The sequence below is a fragment of the Sinohyriopsis cumingii genome, unplaced genomic scaffold (assembly GCF_028554795.1).
Source record: "Sinohyriopsis cumingii isolate HCF-2022 unplaced genomic scaffold, ASM2855479v2 utg001505l, whole genome shotgun sequence".
NCBI lineage: Eukaryota > Metazoa > Mollusca > Bivalvia > Unionida > Unionidae > Sinohyriopsis > Sinohyriopsis cumingii.
Genome location: NW_028316006.1, coordinates 697455 through 722985, shown reverse-complemented (window position 1 = coordinate 722985; position 25531 = coordinate 697455). Strand labels below are relative to the sequence as shown.

General features: G+C 35.3%; 1 protein-coding gene across 2 annotated transcripts in view; it reads left to right on the top strand.

The window, feature by feature from the left end:
* The window catches only part of LOC149772437 (uncharacterized), a 170414-nt gene that overhangs the window by 49523 nt on the left and 95360 nt on the right, over positions 1-25531 (top strand). For both annotated transcript variants that reach the window (XM_089947829.1, XM_089947828.1), the window contains exons 9-14: positions 84-341; positions 2977-3077; positions 10474-10692; positions 11724-11979; positions 16429-16580; positions 19962-20241. In XM_089947829.1, the coding sequence (XP_089803955.1) occupies positions 84-341; positions 2977-3077; positions 10474-10692; positions 11724-11979; positions 16429-16580; positions 19962-20241 (1266 nt within the window). The remainder of the gene's footprint in view (positions 1-83; positions 342-2976; positions 3078-10473; positions 10693-11723; positions 11980-16428; positions 16581-19961; positions 20242-25531) is intronic.

Genomic DNA, 25531 nt, shown 5'->3' with positions numbered 1-25531 from the left:
GCTTAGTAGTTGAATAGCTTGCAGAAATTATGTAGATTTACTCAGCTGAGCAGTTAGCAATTTTAAAGAAAATTACATTTCAGGTGGAAGAGTATCCACATTAGATCTTCTTGCATTGGAAACCAGTCCTGGTCATTTGATAAAATTGACCAATCAGGCTTCACCAGACATTTTTGCTGAAGCCCTTGAACATCAGGACATTCAGATGACATGTGGTCAGCTGGTGTCCCTGGCAGTCCTCAGCAATGGAACTAACAACATGCCAATGGCTCTCCTAGCAAATCACGTAAAGACTGCACTGTTAAAGATGCATGCTGCAGAACCACAAAGTGCAGTACCAGGTAAAAATTTATATTTAATTTTATTTCTTATACATCAAATTCACCAAACTTTCAACAGCTTACCATATTTCTGTAGACATGATCCAAGATTAGCACATATCCAACTGTTGAAAAAAGTTTTTCCCAGTTCATCTCTGGGGCTTATTTTGTGCATTCTGGGATCAACGTTCCATGTAAGGCAATTGAGGTTTCAATCAAGTGCATTTATTTTGGGGAGTTGTGATAGCTCACTTTGTAGAGCGTCAGACTTTTGATCTGAGGGCTGTAGTTTCATTATGAATCCAAACCATGGCTGCCTTGTTTTGTCCTTACAAACTCCTGTTTTATCTGCAGATATAGCCTGTAATGTGTTATAAGTGCTGTCAGAAGCAGCAAAAACTTAAGTATTTATTCTGTGCTGTTCTACTCTTCCTTTCATTATTTAAATTTACATTTTAGAGTGCCTTTCAACTTGATTGGATTTCAATTCCACTTTGTTTTAAATAGTTTCCATTCTCTTTTGCCAAATCTATTTTGTATTAATAATAATAGAAATAAATTGTGTGGTTTTAATAAAAGTAATAAAATTTTATAGATTCATTTGTCCTTCAGGATTCATTTTATGAATTACAGCAACATCCCGAGATATGTAAACTGTGACATATGTAAACTCGCAGATACATAAATGAACCGCTAGGTCTGTGCTTTCTGTTTTTTCAATCTTCTAATTGAGTGCAACTGCAGTATATAGTTCTCTCATGTGTAATCATTTCTGTCAAATTTTTCCAGATGTTAAGGTTGTTTATTGTGTTTTGTTGAAGTTTAGCATGATGGCAAAACATAAGAACTATAGTAAAACCCAAGTTACATAACAAGTGACTTACATAGAGGTCCCAGGAATGTAAACCTTGTGTATCACGGGGAGTTGCTGAATATGGAAAAATGGGAACTGCAGTGAAATGGGTAAACATAAAATGGAGTATATATGGGTTTTGATGGCTGTGACTGTTTGATAATGTAAAGAAAGATATTACTAAAAATAATCCTATTTGTAACTGAAAAAAATAGTGTTCTATTGGTGGAATTTCAGTCCTTTTACTGATTAGATTATGGAATTATCATTACTGAAGCTAGCTTCAGGACTTTAGCTCCATTACTGAAATTAGCTTCAGGACATATGGTTTTCTCCATACAGAAGCTTGTTTTGAAGGATGGGTCTTTTCTGAGAATTAACGGTTTAATCATTAGCATTTAGAAATTTGAAGTTATTTAATTTTTTATACCATGGTGTTTCCATAGGTTTATATTATGGTGTCTGAATTAGTACCAGGAGTCCTTCAGGTCATCTTTTCATAGGTCAGGGTAGGTAACTCTTATTTAGGTAAATTATTAGACCTGTATTGTTTGTCTCCTTTGGATACTGATGTTAATATTAAACACAATAGTAGAAAATGATTTGAAAAGGAAATCTATTCAGTAATTCCTCAAATGATGCTTCGAATGTTTATATAAACTCTCAGGTGACATAAAAAAAGAAAACTGAGAATAATACAGCTATTATTTATATTATTTAGAACAGTCTGTGTATGATAGTAAAAAGTACCATGAATGATAGTGTTTTTTTTTCTAAACAGTACACGCAAATATTTTAATGCATGTTTACCAGTATAATGTTTTGTGTCTGTAAGTAGAAGTTGTATAAATAAGAATCATGCATGGTTAACTATTTTGGGCAAAATATGAGTAGCTCAGTTGAGGAAATTGGGGAGAGGTGATAAATACTGTTTTGTAGCAAAGCAAAATTTAACTTTGAAGTAGAAATTTGAAGGACCAGAGAAACTGTTTCACTCAGAAATCACCATATCAACATTGATTCCTTTGTCCATAAATAAAGTCAGCATGTTGTAAACCTGATAAAATATGGTTGCCAGATTTGTTGCTAAACTTGCATTTTTGGCATGAGAACCAGTACAAAATTCACAATTGGTGATGTTGGAAACTGGATGTACGAGTCCTGAAGCTTATATTCTAGTCTTTTGTATCATATTGAAAATCTAGTCACAAGGAAATTAATCATGGTTTGGTCTTGTTGGGAACTGGAAGTATGAGTGGTTAGACCTTGCTGGGAAATGGATGTATGAGTGGTTTGGCCTTGTTGGATCCTGGATGTTTGAGTCCTGAAGTTTGTGTTCTAGCCTTTTGTATCTGGTAGTCTTTTGTATGTGGTGTTATACTGAAAGTCTAGTCACAAGGAAAAGAAATGCGTTTGGACTTAAATGACCAAAGTAAGCCTTACATTCATTTGAGCAATAGAATTGGATTTTTTTTCAGAAGATAAAAAAGTGATCAGAATGGAAATAAGGTTCATAAAATTTGAACTTCAGAAAAGATGTTTAAGAAAAGATGCTTCGGAACTTTATGAATGATTAAGTATACCTCACAGAAGAACAAAACTCTTTTAATAAAAATATATGGAAATAATTTTTAATCTTTAATCCTTGCATTATATTCATTTTAGATTTTATCATCACAGACAAAAATAAATGGAAATTGTAAAAACTAGATGTTAGAAAGGAAATTTCAGATGTTTGCATGAAAACATATTGTATATTTTCTTATAATCTTAATTTCATAAAAGAACATTTTTATGTTTTAGGAGGTCCAGCATCTGATACAACTATCCATGTTGCGTCCAAATTTGTTTTGAAGTGTTTGATGAAGATTCCAATCCGAATCTGTTTGGCAGTGGCAAACAAGGTAAGTTGTTTTTATTTTTCAAGATCATAAAACAGATTATGAGATAGTTTTGTTACATTGTTTCATAAATCATACTGATAATTTTATGTAATTGTCATGCTATGATTTTATACAAGGCACTGGTGTAAAATCTGTTTCATGTTGTGACTTCACTCAAGGCACTAGTATAAAATCTGTTTCATGTTGTGACTTCACTCAAGGCACTAGTACAACATCTGTTTCATATTGTGACTTCACTCAAGGCACAAGTATAACATGTTTCATGTTGTGACTTCACTCAAGGCACTAGTATAACATATGTTTCATGTTGTGACTAAACCTAAGGCACTAGCATAACATCTGTTTCATGTTGTGACTTCACTCCAGTCACTAGTATAACATGTTTCATGTTGTGACTTCACTCAAGGCACTAGTACAACATCTGTTTCATGTTGTGACTTCACTCAAGGCACTAGTATAACATCTGTTTCATGTTGTGACTTCTCTCAAGGCACTAGTACAACATCTGTTTCATGTTGTGACTTCACTCAAGGCACTAGTATAACATCTGTTTCATGACTTCATAAAGCACAAGTATGACACCTGTGTCATGTTGGGACTTCACACAAGGTACAAGTTTAAAATATGTCATGTTGTGGGTTCACACAAGGCACAAGTATAACACCTGTGTCCTGTTACAACTTCACACAAAGCAAAAATATAACACCTGGGCCATGTTGTGACTTTACACAAGGCACAAGTGTGTTATGTTGTGACTTCAGACATGAAACAAGTGTAATATTTGTATCATGTTGTGAGTACACAAAAGACAAGTGTAACATCTGTGGTGCTTAAGTGCAAATTTACATGACAGTGCTTACTAATAAGCTAAGACTTAATACTGAATGTTCCAAATCTTATGTTGGTACTTGCAAATGACAAAGTTTTTTAAATGAATATGGTTTAAACTAAATTTGCACAATGTGGTGCCAGAGAACTTTTTAAATACTTAATTGAACAAGCAAAATCTTGATTAAATGTGTTACACCTTACCTTCGATAACCTGTGCACAATGGAGTCCAAAAACATAGACCACACTCTTAAGTGAGTGCGTGAGTTATCAAGGGACCCACCTAACAATATGAAATGATGTCATCCTTGTTGGACATCGAGAAAACTGCAAAGTGGTGGTGGTGGGGGCAAACTAGTCTGTTTATTGACTGAATACTCATTTACAAATCACGTTTTGAAAATTGTCAATAACTTGCATTTTCTAACCAAGTTATTTATTTTTATGTAAAAATGACCTTTATTTTCAAGATGCCCAACTGCTAAGATTGTTAACATTATCCCAACTGGTTTCAGCAACTGTCACGTGTATGTGAAAACATTGTGTATTGGTACATGTTTAGACTCTCATAAACAGCAACAAGATAAAGGTTAAGACAACAGGCTTTGTAAAATTTAACAAATAATTTGTTTCCCGAAAAAAAACAAGGTAAAAATGAGAAAAAAACCTTATGGTTTTAAGAATCACATCCTAAAAAACACCAAGAATAATCCAAGAATTAAAAATTAGAAGTCCTAGTAATAAAAGGTTCTAATGAATTTGAGTTTGAATCCGGACGAAAATCCAAAATAGAAGGTGATGACATATACTGTAGCCAGACTGAGTATAGTATTGATGTATTAGCAGTTCTTTATTATACTACAGAAAATAATCGGGTGTTTGAATTCCGAATAAAATTTCAATAATTGTCTTTGTCCAAGAATTCTGTATGAGCACTTAAATATGTCCAGGGAAAAGAATTAATCTCTTAGAATCCAAATAATTTGAAGAAAAATTAAAGTACTAAAGTTCAAATGGTCACAACAGAAAAAAACACATGTTGACGTTAAAGTGTTTACACGAGGTAAAAAAACCCATAAGAACTCTTATGAATTATCCACGCTGTACATGAAATAATACATTTCTATACACGGGAAGGTGCATCTGCTATTAAATTATCTTTTCCCTTGATGTGCCTCGTGTCATTATTTTATTCCTGTGACAACAAACTCCACCTTAATATCTTTGATTTTTTTTCATCATGCCGATGAAAGTAAGGGGGTTGTGGTCACAAAACACAATCAAAGAAGGAACTGAACTAATGTAAACTTCAAAATGTTGTAATTCTAATATCAAAGCCAAACATTCCTTCTTGATTGTTGAATAATTTCTTTGGTGCTTATTTAATTTCTTAGAAAATTAGCACATTGATGATCAACACCATTTTCGTCTTCTTGAATTAATACTGCTCCAACCCCAACATCACTTGCATCAACAGATAATTTAAATGATTAGTGGAAATTTGGAGCTGTAAGAACTGGCACACTTTTAAGTATAGCTTTTAACTTATCAAAAGCCTCCTGACATTTGTCAGTCCAAAGGAACTTGTTTTTCTTGCTCAATAAATTTGTCAGGGGTTCAGCAATTACAGAAATGTTGGAACAAATTTCCAATAGTATCCAGCCATACCTAAAAATCGCATCAGTTGCTTTTTACTAACAGGTACAGGGAATTCAGAGATAGCCTTGACCTTAGCATCTATAGGTTTAACTTGTCCATCTCTCAAAATATGTCCTAGAACTAGCACGGCGGAACTAACTTCTGGATAAATTAATTGTCAAACTTGCATCTATGAGTCTGTCAAAGAATTTCCGAATTGTTGCTAAATGTCCTTTCCAAGCGTTATTGTAGATGATGACATCGAGTATTTATTATGTAATTTAAATCATTTACTTTCATGTCAAATGTGTAGGGACCATACTACTTGGCCTGAAGAGGATTGTGTGGTATGGGCAAGAGAGCCAGAACTCTATCACCAGGCTGAAAACTCCTTTCCTTTGAATTTTTATCATATCTTAGTTTCATTTTTGACTGTGTAGAGTGCAGATTTTCTCTTGCAACCTTACAAGCCTTTGACAACTTATACTTAAAATTGGAAACATAATCGATAAAGTTATTTTTATTAGAAGTTTCTCTTTAAACAACTTCAATGGTCCACTGAAGCCTAAAGATTCTTGAACTGATTCCTTAACAGCAAACAATAGTGACTGAATGTCTTCATCCCAATCTTTACCCATATCAAAACAATATGATCGAATCATATTTTTCAGTCTGAGGAAATCTTTCTAAAGCCATCTAATTTGTACGTAACTGGCTGGAAAATTCCAGTCATGAAATTTGAGCCTTGGACAGATTTGGGAAGGTCAGATTGAGTATAAAACTTTATTAAGGCTTATACTATTGATTTAGATTTAATATTCCTCAAAGGAATTGCTTCTGGAAACCTTGTTGATGCACACTTTATGGTCAACAAGTATTGGTTGCCTGACTTGGTCTTAGGTAAGAGACAAACACAGTCTACTATTATTCTGCTAACTGGTTCATCAAATGCAGGAATAGGTTGCAGATGAGCCTTATGTATCTTCTGATTGGGTTTTCCTACCATTTGACAAGTATGACAAGATCTACAGTATTTATAAACATCATTTCTGATTTTTGGCCAATAGAAGTGAGTCAAGATCTTGTGATAAATCTTATTACTCCCTAAATGACCAGCCAAAGGAGTTTCATGGGCCAGACTAAGTATTCCCTGTCTGTAAGATTTTGGAACTACAATTTGATAGTTTGCTGACCACTCATCACCAGCAGGTATCTCGGGATTTCTCCATTTTTTCATAAGAATTCCTTTTTTAATGAAATAACAGACAGGAACTTCTTTTGGCTTCAGTTTCACTAATGGCCCTTTGAACAAACAGGAGATCTCAGGATCTTTTTCCTGTTCAGTGACAAGTGATTGTCGTTTATCATCCTGATTAGAATAAAGAGAATGAGTTGGTAAAAGAGGATCACTGCAATCAGTACCTTCTGATTGATCCAAACGAGGAGTGAAAGTGATCTCATCATAAGCCTGACCAATAAATGTGTCAGCTAAAAGAAATACTTTTCTTATCAACATCATTCTCAAGAGCTTTCTTTGCCATAGTGCTGGTGACTGCACAAGCCAGGTATAAATCAGGGAATACTTTTTCAATTGGATTGACTTCTGATCCAACATGGCTTGTCAGTTACAAGTGGATTAACCACAACCTTGCCTCCAGCTAGGTCTTTGCCTAGTACATCCACACTAAGAATGAATAAAAAGAATATAAAAAAAGTTGTTTACTTCAGCTCTTACTAATTCTGTATCAAGGTCAGGAACTAGGTCAGCTTTTAGATACAAAGTTCTATTATTAGGTGTTACCAAAAAACAGTCAGGTGAAACTAATTTCTGGAAAATGTCAGATTCCAGTAAACAAAATTACATTACTATAACATGTAATGGAATATTAAAAAAAATTAAACTAACAATCAAGCAGTGGAATCAAATCAAATATACATAACAGTATTACATCACTGCTTTATGTTATTCTTGAGTAGTCTCGTTCCCAGATTCTTATGCTCCCTGCTTTGCTCTCTACTGTAGTGGAATGCAACGCAAGGAGCATAAAAATCAGGGAACCAGACTAGTTGTTAATTCAAATTTACAATCCAAACAAGATTCCTTTTATTTAAAAAAATGCATCATATAGTTTGTGAAACAGCTGTCATCATCAAAAGTCAATTTTTTAAAAATTCTAATAGTAAAATATTGATAACATTATTTCATTGCAAGTAATAGTGAAACTTCTTACCATTAGGAAATCTCAGTGTCAATTCAGTAATTACAAATTAACTTCAGACTGTGAAACTAGCTACTCATTAACAAAATATATCATTTTGCTTGATTGTCTTGCTATCTTAGATCACATTTGTGAATGACTATGTTAATTTAAGGTAGTTTAATTAGATTACATTCACCAATATAAAAATTGTAACAGTGTTTGAATGATCATTTGAAATGAGTTGATCAGGGCTGCTAGCTCTTAATGCAGGTTGGATAGGCATGCCTTGTAACATTTCATTTATTCTGCCCCTTTTGTTTGAGATGAAAGACTAATTAATGTGGTAATACAAGGAAGTCAGCTTTTAATTCATTGCAACAATACAACAAATACTTAAGCAAATTAGGTATCAAAACACTGTTGGCACTTAATTAGCTTCTCACAGAAACATTGCTGTTATCATAATGGTTGATTGACATATTTCACGTTTGAATACAACAGGGCAGAGTGTGTTTATGTTCATTACACTTAATCCGAACTAAAAGATATAACTAAAACATGCATTTCACTTGATAATTTTTTAAATTTAATTGGTATTTATTTATTATAGTGCTGCCTCAAGTAGACATTAGTGACATTTCCATTGATCAAAATTTCATTACAGTGTGTACATACTATTATTTATGGTGTACCAAGAATGTTGTTTGCCAAGAAATTTTAACAAAGTACATGACTTCTTATTAACAGTTGATAATTTCATAATGTTTATTCAAATTTCCAGCTCATATCAACCATTTTCGATGATAAAACGAGCGATATATCATAGTTTCAGTTAGCAATTTTGATCATAATTTTCTTCCTATTCAACAAATAGAGGCCAAATTTTTTGTACTTTCTAGTAAAAAATAATAAAGAGATCCACGACTGTCCCCACGTTATAAGCATGTTCGCAAGTTATCAGGGTGCGAGTTATCAAGGAAGTGGTGTACATGAAATTCCACAGTTGTGCTCATTCCACATGATGATTATGGAAAAAAAATATTACCGGTATTTATTTTGCCTTAGGGCTATTCCATCTAAACATGGGGCCCTGAGTTGCCGAGTGGTCTACAGCGCTCTCCGTTACGGATCACTGCCATTTCACCTCTGTCTGCATGGGTTCGAGTCTCAGATTCGGCTAGTGTGGGTATGTGAGAAAACTTGACAATAGCTTCTTGTGGGTTGGTGGTTCTTTCTGGGGTTTTCCCAGGTTCTTCCTTCACCATTAATACTGGCCGCCATGTATAGCCTATTGTGTGCTGAAATATGGCGTTAAACTCTACAACAACAAGCATCTAAACATACATGTTGGCAGTGGAAGACACTACATAAAAATATATGCTAGGGTACTCAGATCACCCAAAGAGTTCATATGAAAACAATACAGAATTCTAAATGCATCTTTGGGTGACTATTCTATATTAAAAGTGCCTTCCTTGGGTCCCATGTATATTTTTTACTGGAACAGCCCTTATACAAATTCAGTTTGTTTCATAAACTTCATATGTAATCAGTCAGATATTTTCTATCATTCTGTTTATGAGGTTCCATTTGTTAATTATATTGGTGTTTTTTGTTGAGCCTGCCTCATCAGATGTTCGACAAAGTGGCATCTATAGGCATGTCTGTTCTATAGGCATGTCTGTACATCCATTCATCCATATATCCACTCCATACGGCATGCCTGTACATCCATCCATCCATCTATATATCCACTCCATAGATTAAGGTCATTATTAGTGTTGTTTGGATCCAGTTTCATGTTGAAGTTTTCCAGCTTGATAATGGGTCGGCCTGCCAAACGGGGTCACTCATTGATTTTCGTTTAGCTTATCAAATTTTGTTTAGTCATGTACACTGCTTTCTGATTGGAAGCACATAGCCCAGATTTGCCATTTCATTATGCCGATATAGATCAGAGTTGTCTAGCACTGTTTACTTGAAATCATAAGTAGAACATGGCTTGTAGAAACTTGAAAATTCCTTGAACTTGAAAGGATGCCTTTGAATCTTAAAAAGTTGGTTTTATCCTGATATAGTCCTTGAATTTTCCTCCCAGTTCCTAGAATTTACCCATAGCTTCTTGTGGGTTGGTGGTTCTTTCCGGGGTTTTCCCGGGTTCTTCCTCCACCATTAATACTGGCCACCATGTATAGCCTATCGTGTGCTGAAAAATGGCATCAAACCCTACAACAACAATTTACCCATAATTTTTTAAAATTCGTTTGAAGGCATATAAACTGTTAAAACTGAATAAATTATATTACATGTACTTAAAAAATGCAGAATTTTTGTTGATTACACATTTTCACAAAATATTGAATAATTAAGCAATCAATGGCTGATGAAATTGGATAGATCAAATTACACATGGTGTGGTTGTCACCAGTTGGAGTAGCATCCCTGTAATGTAGTGGTGTGCTAATTAATTGTGTGAAAACCAATTCCCTGGCCTGTATAAAACATATAGAAAAAACAGGATAGATCTAATGGAGATAATAGTTATGATATATGCTGTTTGCAGTTAGATATATGCTATTTACAGGCAAATCTTTCAGTTATGATTGTAGACAAATAATCTGTTAAACCTTACTATTGGTGTCTTTAATCTAGATTATTTTAAGCATGTTTAAAACATAGTGCAGGCAGGTCATGTGCATATACAACAATTATTTTCTTATTTACGCAGATATTTCTGGAGCCACTTGGTCAAGTTGTGGGATCCACCAAATCAAAAGCTTTGCTATTTGAGATCAGCCAGTGCACAAGAGAAAAAAATCGCCTACAAAAGCTGGGTTGTCTCTTGGGCGTAGCTGAGTGGACACACCAGCTTCAGCAGAAGTGTGAGTTTCCTGCATCGCAGATACAGCTACTACCAGCAGATATGGAGGAACTTTTTGTAGAGGAAGTGAGTTATTTTAAAGTATATCATTATAGATTGGATCCTAAAGTAGCTGTATTTGCCTGACCAACAAATGAGCTCCTGTGACTATTTGCTGACTTGACATGTTGGATCCTGCAGCATAATTTATAAAATATTACTACCATGCAGTTGTATGGTTATTATGCTTTCCCAGTTGTGTAAGCACGATGTAGTCACAGTGTTTTATGTGTGAAAGGTTATCTACTAGAGTCATCCAGATCTTAGAATTGTATGATTGCCCTAGGGTTTGAACTGTATTCAGGATATCAGTCCCACATGTGGTGAGCCTTTAACCATAGTTTGTGGCAGTATGTCAGTATATGCTAGACCTTTAGAACAATATAAGTGTAGCCTAGGTCTTAATTAAAGGACAAAAAAATACTTGGAACAACAACGAGCTCAAATTTTTGTTCTTGAACACTTGTTTGAGGACCTGGTAGGTCTGGGTCTATACAGTTTGTTAGGAGTAATCAGTAGAACAAACAACAGACACAGACCCAGATCATCAAGTGCATTTTTGGATGTCAGATCGTTTTTATTCTCTGCAGTTGGACTTAACATATAAGTGAGTATATATGGTAAGTTTGTGCAGTTAAACATGACAACATATGACAACAGATGTTAGATTTTCATCATTCTTGGAAATGAATCATTATGAAGATAATTATGTGACATGCTGGCTTACCCTATTGTGCTTGGGGACATGGGCAGTCATGCAAAATTGCCATTAATGGTTTTTTTTTTTACAAAACATTGTTTCATTTGATTATATTTTCTAAATCCCTTTCTTTCATACCCATGAGTACTTTTTTTAATTTAAAGCTTAGATGATTAATTCTACAGCATGCTTACACAGACTTGTAAATTTGAGGTCATGGTTACAGGTTTTGCAGTCATGCTTTGAATGTTGCCTTGACACATGCAGGTCCTGCATCTGTCTTTCTTTTTCTGCTCATCAAGGTGGATACATGAACCATTTGGCAATGAAACTTTTCAGAATTCATTTTCTTTTGCAGAGCATAGAAATTGAGAGTGATGCTGATGAAGTGGAAGAGTCTGCTGCCATTATACTCTCAGATGAAGACGAGGATGTGGAGGAGATGAAGGAACAAGAGGAGAAAATGGAGAAGAACGATGAAAAAGAAATTGAGCAGAAAAGTGAAGTAGATCAAAATAAGGAGAAAATGGAGGAGGAGTTGAAAGCAGAAGATGAAAAAGATGCTGACTTTGTTATCTTGGATGAAGTGACTGTGGATGATACAGGACCTGAAGGTAGGCATTGCTTTGATATTTATATCATCTTGTATCTTGCATTGTATGAAAAGCTTTATGATGTATGCATGGCAGACACATTTCTGTTGACCCAACTCTCTTCAGTTCATATCAGAGGGTTCATTGGTCCTCTTGACACAACCGGTCTTTGTAGCCCAAAATTTGCCATCCATTGGTAATCAAAGAGCTGTAACTAACTAGCTGTCTTCCACAGACAGGTCAAGAACAGCAACTGTGCAGGATCCTGTTTATGCTCTCAAGCGTACTCTGACGTCTCACCAGCACAGAGTTGCCTCACGAAGATTACTGCTCAGAATTTTCAGGCCTTCTTAACTTTTGATATAGGGGCCCTGAGTGGCTGTGTGGTCCAAAGTGCTCACCATTATGGATCACTGCCATCTCACCTCTGTCTGCGTTGCTTTGAGTCTCTGGCTCGGCCAATTCGGGTATGTGAGAAAGCTTGCCAGTAGCTTCTCGTAGGTTAATGGCTCTTTCCAGAGTTTTCCTCAAGTTATTCCTCCATCATTGATACTGGCCACCATGTATAGCCTATCTTGTACTGAAAAATGGCATTAAACCCTACAACAACAACAACAACAATAACTATAGATAAGCATCACAAAACAAGTGACCCCAGGCTTTGTTGGTCATGTAATTAGGAGAACTCATCATTCTCATGGGGAATCCAGCTATTCTTCCCTATATTACCTGAGGTAGAAGTCACATGCTCAGCATGCCCTCCTCCTATTACTTATTCTCCTAACGTAATGTGATTGGGGAATGTGTTTGAAGAAGGCAAATTTTAAAGTAAATTATGTTTCTTCAAGAATACTTACCCAATCACATTACTTAAATACCCTCCCAACCTCCCTGTCATGTGAGAATCCTCGATAGTATCTCACTTCTCTAAAAAAATAGTGAAATCTGGTGTTACCAAGGGAGGTAATGGGCCAGAGTTTTTGCCCTTTTTCCATTTCAAATAGACAGGAGAAGATGATTTTATTATTTTAGTAGGGCTGGATTCATGAGGTAGCAATCTAATATTCCTAATATAATATGATTGGGTAAGCATAATTTGCTTAACAATTTGCTTTCCACCAGAAAACTTCTTACGTCTTATCTTAAATGAGGTCATGTTAGTCCAGAATGAATATGGTCCCAATCTGACATCCAGTCTGTCTAGCACAGCAAGCTAATTTGAAAATCTTGTTATAGCTGAAGAATATCATTATCAGAGATGGTCTTAACATTCAGCAATTAAAGGAAGAAATGATCTTTTCTTGAATTCCTGGAAATACTTTTGGGCCAGTAGGGCATTGATCCCATTGATGGATTCGCATTATTTTATTGAGGTTTTCACCCAGTTCTTGGCTCTGAACATACCTAAAACATTTCTGGTGCTGAACTAGTGGAAAGAGCCATAATAGTGTTACTATACTGCATTAAGAATCAGACTTTGTTATATGAACATTTTTTTCTCTGTTAACTTTACATTGTCAGAATCATTCAGTATTTTATGATATTGCACTCATGTGCACTTCATATTGCACTCATGAGTGCCCAATAGTGTATTAGGAACTACTTTGTAAACAAATTGTGTACACTCATGTAGTAGGCGCTTTATGCTTTGGTTGATTAAATTTGTTTCTGAATGAACTAAAGCAGATGTTTCATGTACTGCCACAAACCAGCTGCTTTGACACATTCCGCATTAACTTTCTTGATGCACTGTTTCGGATTTAGGCCAGCGATAGATGCCCAATTTCATAAAAATGCTGGATCCCAACAAACATGCAAGTGACAAGGCATAAACTGTCTTACTTAGCTGGTAATAAGAATGGCAAAAAATATAATTACAGTTTTACATCCAGAATTGCCTCAAAATATACGTTCTTAGTTCTGCAAATCCAAATTACATGAGTGATGTCATGGGTTCTCAAGCTTGATTACACATTTTGAAATTGTACTGTAATTTCAACTATATTCCAAGTGCAATTACATCCTTCTTACTGCACTCAAAATGAAATAAACATATTCCAAAATGTCATTTTGATAATTGCAATTGAAAGACTTAATGTTTTTTCCACATGATTTCAAACATTCAATGACAGAACAGAAACACACTAGCAGATGTCAACACACTACCCTAGCTGCTGAAATCCGATGTACTTCACGTGGAATTGGCACAGATAAATCCAGTCCATAATCATGAGATGTCGTAGAATCGACAAAAATACCAAAATCTATTCATTCCAGATCAAATAGAAAAGTTGTTGCAATGTGCATTCATTCACAGTGTGATGCCAAATTTCAATTTTAAGTAGACCAAAACGTCATTTTCTTTCTAAAGTTATGTCTAGCGTGTGACTAAGTTCAGATTTATCTGGGCAGTTATATGCACATTAATAATGTTGTTGTGTAACAATGAATCTGCACTTGTGTATTACATATTCAATATGCCCAAAATATCAACCCGCTCGGAAAATATTTATCAAAAACCAAAAAGAGATTGAATCACCACACACATACCCAGAGTTACTTATGGACTATAATAAAAATAAACAATTAGCATATAAAAATATAAATCAATTCATAGACTCAGCAGGACTTAGGAACAAAATATAATTACTATCCCCACAAAACCAAAAGACCCAGTAACAAGCTAAATAAATTTAGAAGCCACCACATAAAAAACCATAACATATCATTCAATTTTATAAAAGTATTAATAAATAATTCACTTACGAAGCACCTATAAAAAACTAAGGAAACCGCAAAATCGGATGTCCTAGATGTCCTTAACGAACTGAGTAATCAGCTATAATTCCTGTCCTAGATGTCCTTAACGAACCGTGTAATCAGCTAGGACTCCTGTCTCTTGCTAAATAAAGTATAAATAACATTCAATCTCTAAAAACATTAATTAATAAATAACTTAAAGAGGTAATATCTAAAAACTTATAAATGACATAACGTAGGAAACACACCCTAAACACCTCGACTAGTAATATCATAATAACCTTGAAAATCTCTCTTCATACATGATATCTACTAAGAACCTCTATAAACAGCATAGAACATCCCCCCTCCTTTTAGAACATTTTGAAGAATAAAAAACGAAAAAAAAACAGGCAAATGCAACAAGAAACCAGCGATGTAAAGCAAGCAGGACCATTCCCGAGCTCTCCTTCCCACTAATGACAGCCAACCATTCAACTGTAGGGACCTTTATGGACCCACAGATTGAGGCCAAACTATCAGGGTTCCTTGAATCCATAAAAGCCTGGGGGAGGTGGCACCATCCCCTTCCCCAGGAACAACTAGTAGGCTGCGGTGCCGTCAGAAAAATGTGGCACATGCACAATTGTGCGAACGCTACTATAATTAAACTCAAAAAAAACAAAAAAACTTGTGTATTTAGTTTGGAATATTGCATACATTCATTTAATTTGTTTCTTCTAGTGTATTTTTGTTTATATAATTAAGCCTTAGGTAGAATAAGAAAATGAGCATATAATTAAAAATTTACTGCATTTGTATGGGAAAATATGAACTCGGTTTGCTGGATGAATATACTGCACTGCCAATTTTGTGCAGTATTTCCGTCTAAAAAACTTGTACAGATGCAGTAACCTATAAATATGATACATGACCAAGAATATAAAATATATAAATATTTTAGTTTTGAAAGCTACCATTAGCTTACTTCGGGTTTACAGTTGTTGCTGAGGCTGAGAATTGGTGTTAAACCCCAAAACAACAACAGCAACAACATATTTTAGTGTCTATGTAGAAGCCATACAATTTTCAGGATGAAGTCCATCAGTTCTCTTTTAACACTTTTTACTTTATGAGTATATTTTTAAGAAAGATAACTTAATTGGAAACTTTTTGTATATTACGCAACAGATGCAACAAACCTTTTTGAACATTTATCTTCAGGCAACATATTTACATAATCAAAACAACTAACACTAAACTGCTGCCAGATTTCCTTGTTTGTAATTGAAAACATCTGTATAATTATCATTAAAGTGTGATTTATTTAAACAAAAGTTTATTATGCAACTCAGTTTATGTGGTCCACTTCTGACTGGCATTGATGATTAAACATATCGGATGAATCAAGACACATCACTTTTAAGGATAGGATGTTCAGAAAAATTATCGTTTTCATTTTCACATCAGTTATCTAGACAGCAAGAAGAAGAATTATTTTTAATGTCCAAACATTTGGTTGAATGATGATGCATTGTGGGTAATGTTTAGCAGTCACATGTTGCACCATTTTTCTAAAACTGATTTGTTTGCTGCAAGCTAGGGATAGGATAAGTTAGGAATAAGGAGCACTCATCTTTAGAGATGGTTACACATTTATGGAACTTTAATGTTTGGCTTAAGCAAAACTCAGTTGACTTTGATTTGTTTTATTATGTTCATAAAATTCAGCCAAAGAAGACACTAAGGCAGACTCTGTATCCACAGTAGTTCTAACAGTGGAGTTGAAGGAGGCACATTGTAAGAAGGTTGTTGACCAGATCAGGAGGGATGAGTTTGGAATTGGAGTGACACTGAATGAAGATGGAAAAAGACTCATGCAGGTTTGTTTTTGGTTATTACTGGTAAGTTTTGTCTCTTCTTTCAGCAATAACCAGGGCAAGGTAGAAAACTTCTCAGTATTTACTGTATTATTTACTATTTATCTTCATTGTTGCAGAAGGTTTTATTGTCCCCATTATCAATGAAATGGTGGGTGGGGATGGGTGGACAACATAGTTTCAGCATTTCTGACCAACTGTTCATATCATTTTCATTTCGGCTCTTAATCTTTATTAATTGTTTTTGATTAAGGAATGAAACTTAGTATTCTTGTATATCTACATTAGAAGGTGTGCTGCATAGAAAATTGAAAGTCCTAGCTTCAGGTTCACTGCCATGTATGTTGAATTTTTTCACTCTAATTTTAGAATCATTTGAAATGAAGTGATAAAACTTAGTATACCTAGTGTGTTGCATATCACATTGGGCTTCCAATTTCCAGGTCAAGGTTAGAGACAAATATATGTTAGGTCTCAGTCATTTTGCTTAAGAACTGTTTGAAATAAATGGATAAAGCATGGTATACTTGTATAGTGTTACATATTTGTCGTGCACGTTTAAGACCAAGGTTAAGGTTTCATGTCAGTGTTTTAGATTTCTTTATTTTTCAGATATATATCGTAATGTTTCTAAATCAGACTTGCCAACTCTTACAATTTTGCCGTAAGTCTTACGAAAACTACCCTTCAAATATGGACTTAAGCATACTAGCAAAAACTACAGAAAAAATTATCGTTGTCAAAAAAAATCTGGATATTTGGTTCATCCATGTTTTATTTGGATCCAGGTTTCATCTTAGAATTAGTGAAATTAGTCAGGGAACCAGACTAACTTTACAGCAGCACCCCAGACACTTTGAACTGCACCTATTTGTTCATGATAAGCGTCTGCATTATCAAACGGTTGATTATAGAATTTTTTTAATTGGTGTCCAGAAAGCGATGCATGTTTAAGACAAAATGGAAAATAAGCTTCTAGAAAAGTGTTAATAATCAACACAGAAGAATAAAAAGGAGTATTTAGATTCTTGTGAATAAAAGCTGGAAGGGACACAGTTACGTTTATTGGACATCACTTGCCAATTTGAGTATGTCTTATGGTGGGAGATATGATTGCCGTTGTCGTGTGATCTGGAAAAGAATTTCCAAGAATTGTCAAGTTGAGAGATAGCAACAAGCCATTGAGATGCATAGAGTTTGTGCAACTGTACTAGTGGTAAATAAAGTCTACGCATACTTTACAAACTATTCCGTTGAACTTAATGTTTATCATCGATGTGTCAAATTTTTAATTATGTTTTCCAGCTTTACAATAGCAGTTATTTATATTTTTGTTACACCTTGCTGAAAACTGGTCAATCTTATGGGGAAAAAATCAAATGCCTTACTGAGATGGACTTGTCAGGGATGGCAGGTCTGCTAAATTATATTATAAAAACTGGTTGTGGTACAGGGAAAACTATAGTTAACTTATGCTTCTCAGTTTAATATCTTGTCACAGTCAGGGTTTTATCTTCGTCAAAAATAATTTTTCCAATGATTTTTATGCACTTTTCTTCAAAAGTTTTTTATGATAGGGCTGTGAAACTTCATTACTTTTCATGTCTTCCCAGTGTTTTTATTGCTTTGTCTTAAAGTCCATAGTCAGGTTTAGTGTCTATTTTGACATCACATATTAGACTGTGTCACAAATTCACTGTGAGGATTTTTGTACCTCAACATTGTAGACAGGGTCGCAAATTCACTGTGAGGATTTTTGTACCTTAGCATTGTAGACAGGGTCACAAATTCACTGTGAGGATTTTTGTACCTCAGCATTGTAGATAGGGTCACAAATTCACTGTGAGGATTTTTGTACCTCAGCATTGTAGACAGGGTCACAAATTCACTGTGAAGATTTTTGTACATCAGCATTGTAGACATTGTCACAAATTCACTGAGGATTTTTGTACTTAAGTATTGTAGACAGCGTCACAAATCACTGTGGGGTCCTGAGTGGCCGACTGGTCTAAAGTGCTCTCCGTTACGGATCACTGCCATCTCACCTCTGTCTGCGTGGGTTTGAGTCTAGGATTCAGCTAACATGGGTATGTGAGAAAGCTCGCCAATAGCTTCTTGTGGGTTGGTGGTTCTTCCCGGGGTTTTCCTGGTTTCTTCTTCCACCATTAATACTGGCCGCCATGCATAGCCTATCTTGTGCTGAAATATGGCGTTAAACCCCACCACAACAACAACAACAACAAATTGACTGTGAGGATTTTTGTACCCCAGCATTGTAGACAGGGTCACAAATTCACTGTGAGGATTTTTGTACCTTAGCATTGTAGACAGTGGCACAAATTCACTGTGAGGATTTTTTTACTTCAGCATTGTAGACAGGGGCACAAATTCACAGTGAGGATTTTTGTACCTCAGCATTGTAGACAGTGTCACAAAATCACTGAGGATTTTTGTACCTCAGCATTGTAGACAGTGGCACAAATTCACTGTGAGGAATTTTGTACCTCAGCATTGTAGACAGGGCACAAATTCACTGAATTCACTTGTTCACATTGTTTTGGGCAATCACCTTGTGAACCATAAAGTCATAGATGAAGTGTTATTTATAAATATGCTCGTGTCTTTTTTTTAATGGACCAAATAAATAGGTAGGCTAGATACTTGCTTGTTTGGTTTGTGTGACACTTTCAGTATATTATTGGCTATATCATGCAAAGGAGTGGGACCTGAGTGCCATTTCCAAGGACACTGAGATAGCCAATCATTGCTGGATTAGGTTGGTGTCAAACCCCATTACCCTTAGATTACAAGCCAGATGCTGTATCAACTGACCTGTCTTGGCTCACAAGGATCCACTTACTAAACTTATATAGACATTGGTTAAAGTTTCTTATCATCTTTTTATTCTCTTGCCCCCATTTGCAAATGGTGGGATATAGGCTTTACTTTTCTTGCATTGATGGGGTGGTGGGACATCATGACAGATTTTTTTGTTTGACCTCCTAAGGAGAATCCTGGCTTGCAGATATGAATCAAAATGAGTCTGGAAATCACTATTTATAAAGAAGCAATGCATCAATATATGAGACTCTCAGCACTGAAATTATAAGAAAAGTCCTGCTTCACTGTTATGATTTCATTATACAGTTTGTGTCAAGTTTTTGCTAGTCAATATGGGTAGAGGGGTATCATATTGAAGTTGGTGATTGTGATACAGCAGTCGATGAAACTCTTGTTTATTTTATTACTTTTAAATTTAATTATATATTTCTTTCTTTCTTTTTTTTTGTTTCTTTCTTTCTTCCTTTCTGTCTTTCTTTCATTCTTTCTTTCTTTTTTTCTATCTTTATTTATTTATTTATCTATTTATTTATTTATTTATAGGTTCAGCAGGAAAGGTTAGGGAGAAGTCTTGACCGTCTGTCTAAAGATCTGTACAGCAAAGACACCCACTTTGTCCTGGAACTAGTTCAGAATGCAGACGACAATAAATACCCAGACAATTTGTTAGAAGAGGGTGACCTATGTCCTGCAGCCAGATTTATCATTGATGAACAGTGCATCATGGTGCTCAACAATGAATGTGGCTTCACGGAAGAAAATGTACGGGCTCTTTGTGATGTAGGACGCAGCACTAAGGGCAAGCACAAATTTGGATACATTGGTAAGCAGAGCACTGAGGTACATTGGTGTTATTTCAAAGTTAGCACATCATTACAAACAATAATATTGTGTTTGAATAAGTTTGAACACATAAAGGCAATTTTGTTTATAGTAAAATGCCATTTATTCAGTACCATCAGGAGACAATCGTGTCATTTTGTATCTGAATAATCAGATGATGTTTTAATCAGTAAAGACTTGAAGATTTGGACCAATCTGGATGACCAGATCAGTAGTGAACTGCTCTATTTAACTGCATTTTACAAAGCATAAAACTTATTATGAAGGCATTTTATTTTAAATTCAGTATATTATTTTTGTAGCATCTATGCATGGAGAGAAAAACAAGGAAATTTTGATGCAGAAAAATTTAAATGTGACCTGAGGAATTGTTCTTCAGTTTGCTAAAGGTTAGATGTAATGTAGATGAATGGGGGTTTCTTGAAACAGTTTTTCCCTTCACAAATCTGGTGTCTTATTTGAGTTGTTTTAGGAATTTTTTCAATTACTGCATCAGATCTTAGTAATATAATGCTTCCTTGATACTAGAGGTGTAATGATCATCACTGCACATAAGTATTGTATTTACATACATAGAGGTGTAATGATCATCACCTCACATAAGTATTGTATTTACATACATAGAGGTGTAATGATCATCACCACACATAAGTATTATGTTTACATACATAGAGGTGTAATGATCATCACCATACATAAGTATTATATTTACATACATAGAGGTGTAATGATCATCACTGCACATAAGTGTTGTATTTACATACATAGAGGTGTAATGATCATCACCTCACATAAGTATTGTATTTACATACATAGAGGTGTAATGATCATCACCACACATAAGTATTATGTTTACATACATAGAGGTGTAATGATAATCACCATGCATAAGTATTGTATATACATACACAGAGGTGTAATGATCATCACTGCACATAAGCTGCAGATGAATGATGATAAAACTGAGGCCATTACGATCACAACACAAAGATTTTCTCATTCACATCCTATACCTCAAACAATAAATATCAGCAACACCAACATTAAATTCACACAATCAGTATGAAACCTAGGTGTTACTCTGGACAGTATTCTCACATTGCACCAACATGTCATGAACATATGCAAGGCTGCATATCTTGAGCTGAGACGCATCAGCTCAATTCGCAAATATCTTTCAGTTGATGCCACTGAAACACTTGTGTGTTCATTAGTACTTTCAAGACTGGACTATTGTAACTCAATTCTGTCTGGTTCATCTCAATATCTGCTCCAGAAACTTCAAAAAGTTCAAAACACAGCTGCTCGGATCATACTTAGAGTACCACGATCAGAGCAAACATCCTTGCTGCTCTGTACCCTACACTGGCTATCCATTCGATCCAGAATCAAACACAAAATTTGTTCTCTGTGCTACGTTTCACTGACAGACTCTAGTCCAACATACCTATCCGACCTCACCCATGTGTACACGCCAGCAAGATACTTACGCTCCTCTTCTGACAATCGTATACTCATTATTCCCACTATGAAAACAAAGTCATATGGACAGTGTTCTTTTGCATACCAGGGCCCAGCAACGTGGAATGAATTGCCCACTGAACTTAGACACAAAGACACTGATTCCATTCAAGAGTGCTCTCAAAACTCACTTATTTCAACTGCAAGAACAAACTTAAAGACCTAATAATGTTTCCTACCTTAAATATTCTCACCATGTTTTTTTATGTTTTTAAATTTCATGGTGATTGTTTTTGTAATCATATCATTATATGTTTTTTATTTTATAGGTGTTGTCTAATGTTGTAAAGCACTTAGAGCTTCTAAAGATTAGGTGCTATACAAAGTCCTCATTATTATTATTATTATTATTATATTTACATAGATAGAGGTGTAATGACCATCACTGCACATAAGTATTGTATTTACATACATAGAGGTGTAGAGGTGTAATGATCATCACTGCACATAAGTATTGTATTTACATACATAGAGGTGTAATGATCATCACTGCACATAAGTATTGTATTTACATGCATAGAGGTGTAATGATCATCACTGCACATAAGTATTATATTTACATACATAGAGGTGTAATGATCATCACTGCACATAAGTATTGTATTTACATACATAGAGGTGTAATGATCATCACTGCACATAAGTATTATATTTACATACATAGAGGTGTAATGATCATCACTGCACATAAGTATTGTATTTACATACAAAGAGGTGTAATGATCATCACTGCACATAAGTATTATATTTACATACATAGAGGTGTAATGATCATCACTGCACATAAGTATTATATTTACATACATAGAGGTGTAATGATCATCACTGCACATAAGTATTATATTTACATATATAGAGGTGTAATGATCATCACCGCACATAAGTATTGTATTTACTTACATAGAGGTGTAATGATCATCACTGCACATAAGTATTGTATTTAAATACATAAAGGTGTAATGATCATCACTGCACATAAGTATTATATTTACATATATAGAGGTGTAATGATCATCACTGCACATAAGTATTATATTTACATATATAGAGGTGTAATGATCATCACCGCACATAAGTATTATATTTACATATATAGAGGTGTAATGATCATCACTGCACATAAGTATTGTATTTCTCTACACCAATTAGATGAAATCAGTAACTTTTAATTCATTATTGTGCAATACATCAGAATTGAAAGAGTGTGTCGATACAGTTCATAAAATGTCGCACATAATTATATATACAACACTCCCATGTTTTAGCACAACACTTGCAAACTTGTTTATTACATGAGGACAGGAGTAAATTCCATTGTTGTGTTGTTTTTTTAAATACCCCCCCCCCAACAAATAGTCTCCAATGTGCTAAACAAGATATAAAAAATTGTGATAAACATTGGTAAATGAAAGTTTGATATATCACTCATTTTGTCATCGACAGCTGTGGTTATTGCCCAGTGTTTTAGAATCAGAATCATGAAATTTGAAGCTTTAAATAAGAAGTCGTAAATTTGGTTACATTTTCTATAAAAACTTTATTGTTCTCATTACATAGTGAATAACATTACATGCAGAAAATTCTGATTAAAAAAATTTGTGGTAATGCATACTGGTGAGAATTGTTTAATAAACAAGTACCAATAAAAGAAGTCTCGTCAAGTGTAATGTGTGTTTCAGTTTTATCATTTAATTTAGTTTTCAGTATAATTGTGTGAAGCTGTATTTCCTACCTGTTGAAATATTGTTTTATGAATTTGGACAACAACTTTACTCTGGTTGTGGAATTCAGTAATCTGACCTCATGCTCCAATATGGTATCATTGGTGGCTGTTGTTAGTTGTTATTCACTTAGGTTTCCTTGTATTTTTAACTTGTTTCAGTAACAAGTGTTGATTATTTGCACAGGTCATTACTTTTGGGTTGCTGTTTTTCCTGTTATTTATCTTTCTTGTCTTTTAGAGTGAAAAGTGATGACAAAGTGCATGAAGTGCAAGAGGTTTAAAAACAGTAAAGACATGTGGTTACTTGTACTCAATCCATTGCATTGCTCCAATGATGGCTTCGAGATAATGATAGAGTGTCCTCCTTTTTGTAGGCAGCCTATCAGGCATAACACCCTCAGAATGCCTGGGAATGGTCTTCAGGCCTGTAAGTCTTGATCCGTTTGGTATATGTAAGATCCATATGATCATCCACTTCCACTGCTAGGTGATGACCGACCAGGTATCAATCATATCAGTGATCTTTGCCACTTACTAGTTGGCCATTGCTTGGTAATCTGAGTTATATGGGGATTCAGCTAGATGATCTGACAATTTTGGCACACATTCCAATCAGGTGGTGCCTGAGTGAAACATCCAGACATTTGCTGTGCCAACTGTCCAGCCATCCATCACAGTGTAAGACAATCCATAACATTTTCTCAGCTGCCAGTCAAACCAACAGGTTAGATTTTATCGGCATATCAGATTGGTAGATGCATTGCCAAAGAATAATGGTACCACCTCATCCATGCCAACAGATATGATTTATGGTGGACATTAATCCATTGCTGGAATAGGACAGTACCGACTATGACTGCCAGGATAACCTTGACAATTTTTCATATTTTTATGGAGTGGGTGGAGTTTAGTTTCAAAACTGCTTTGGAAGAGGATTTTTTTATCTTTTACCAATTTCCATTGCTATATGCAAACCATATCCATAAGATGAAGGTTTCTTTAGACTTGGAAATGAGGATATCACTCCTACTTCCATCAACTGCAATAGTCACAGACCTGCCAACCCTTCCTTTAGCTTTAGTCAGGAGCTTGCAGACGCTGCCAGGGGCCTTGAGTGGCCGAGTGGTCAAAAGCACTCACTGTTACGGATCACTGCCATCTCACCTCTGTCTGTGTGGGTTCAAGTCTCGAGCTCGGCCAGTGTGGGTACATGGGAAACCTTGCCAGTAGCTTCTTGTGAATCAGTGGTTCTTTACCGGGTTTTCCTGGGTTCTTCCTCCACCATTTATATTGGCTGCCATCTATAGCCTATAACCATGTAAACCCTACAAAAACAACAACAGCCGACACTGCTAACATACAAAACATGTTTCACAACAGCCCTAGCTTCAGCATGCATGTTGAGCAAGTTGCATGACCTTTTAGTGGCTCCAAGCCATCTTCAATTCAAATCAGATGGTTCTTTTCTCCAAATGATGTAACCAGGTCTTGTAGCTAAGAACTGGTTGCCATCAGTGGTCAGTCAATGATTGGTCGTCCGTTCCTTGTCTATGATCAATATTTCAAGTTAGTGTGTTGCTGATGCAAGACCTGGTCTGTGTCCTCAAACACTTCTAGGAGTGGATGGAGATGGGTTTTGATGTTTCACAATGTCTTTTTGTTTCTGTGAAGCCAATCAAAGATGGTATAAAAATTAAGACCTAGCATTGTGACAGGAATGGGGAATATGCTTGGCATACTCTGAGATCTCAACAGATCCTCTTGAGGATCCAGGCTTGCTTTATCGGAGCAGTCTCTGTAAGCCTTACATTCAGATGTAACATTTCAATCTGAGATGTGACAGAAGTCACTGGCTGGCATGCGTAGTCAACCTTCCCAAGCTGTTATCTGCATGAGTTTGCTTAACACAGACAAAAATTAAATCTGGTGGGTCTGGTGGCTGCAGCTTAGACAAACACCAGACCAATTTGACATCAGCACAGCATTCATATGGATGCGAATTCATCACTTTAACTGCATTTGCCAA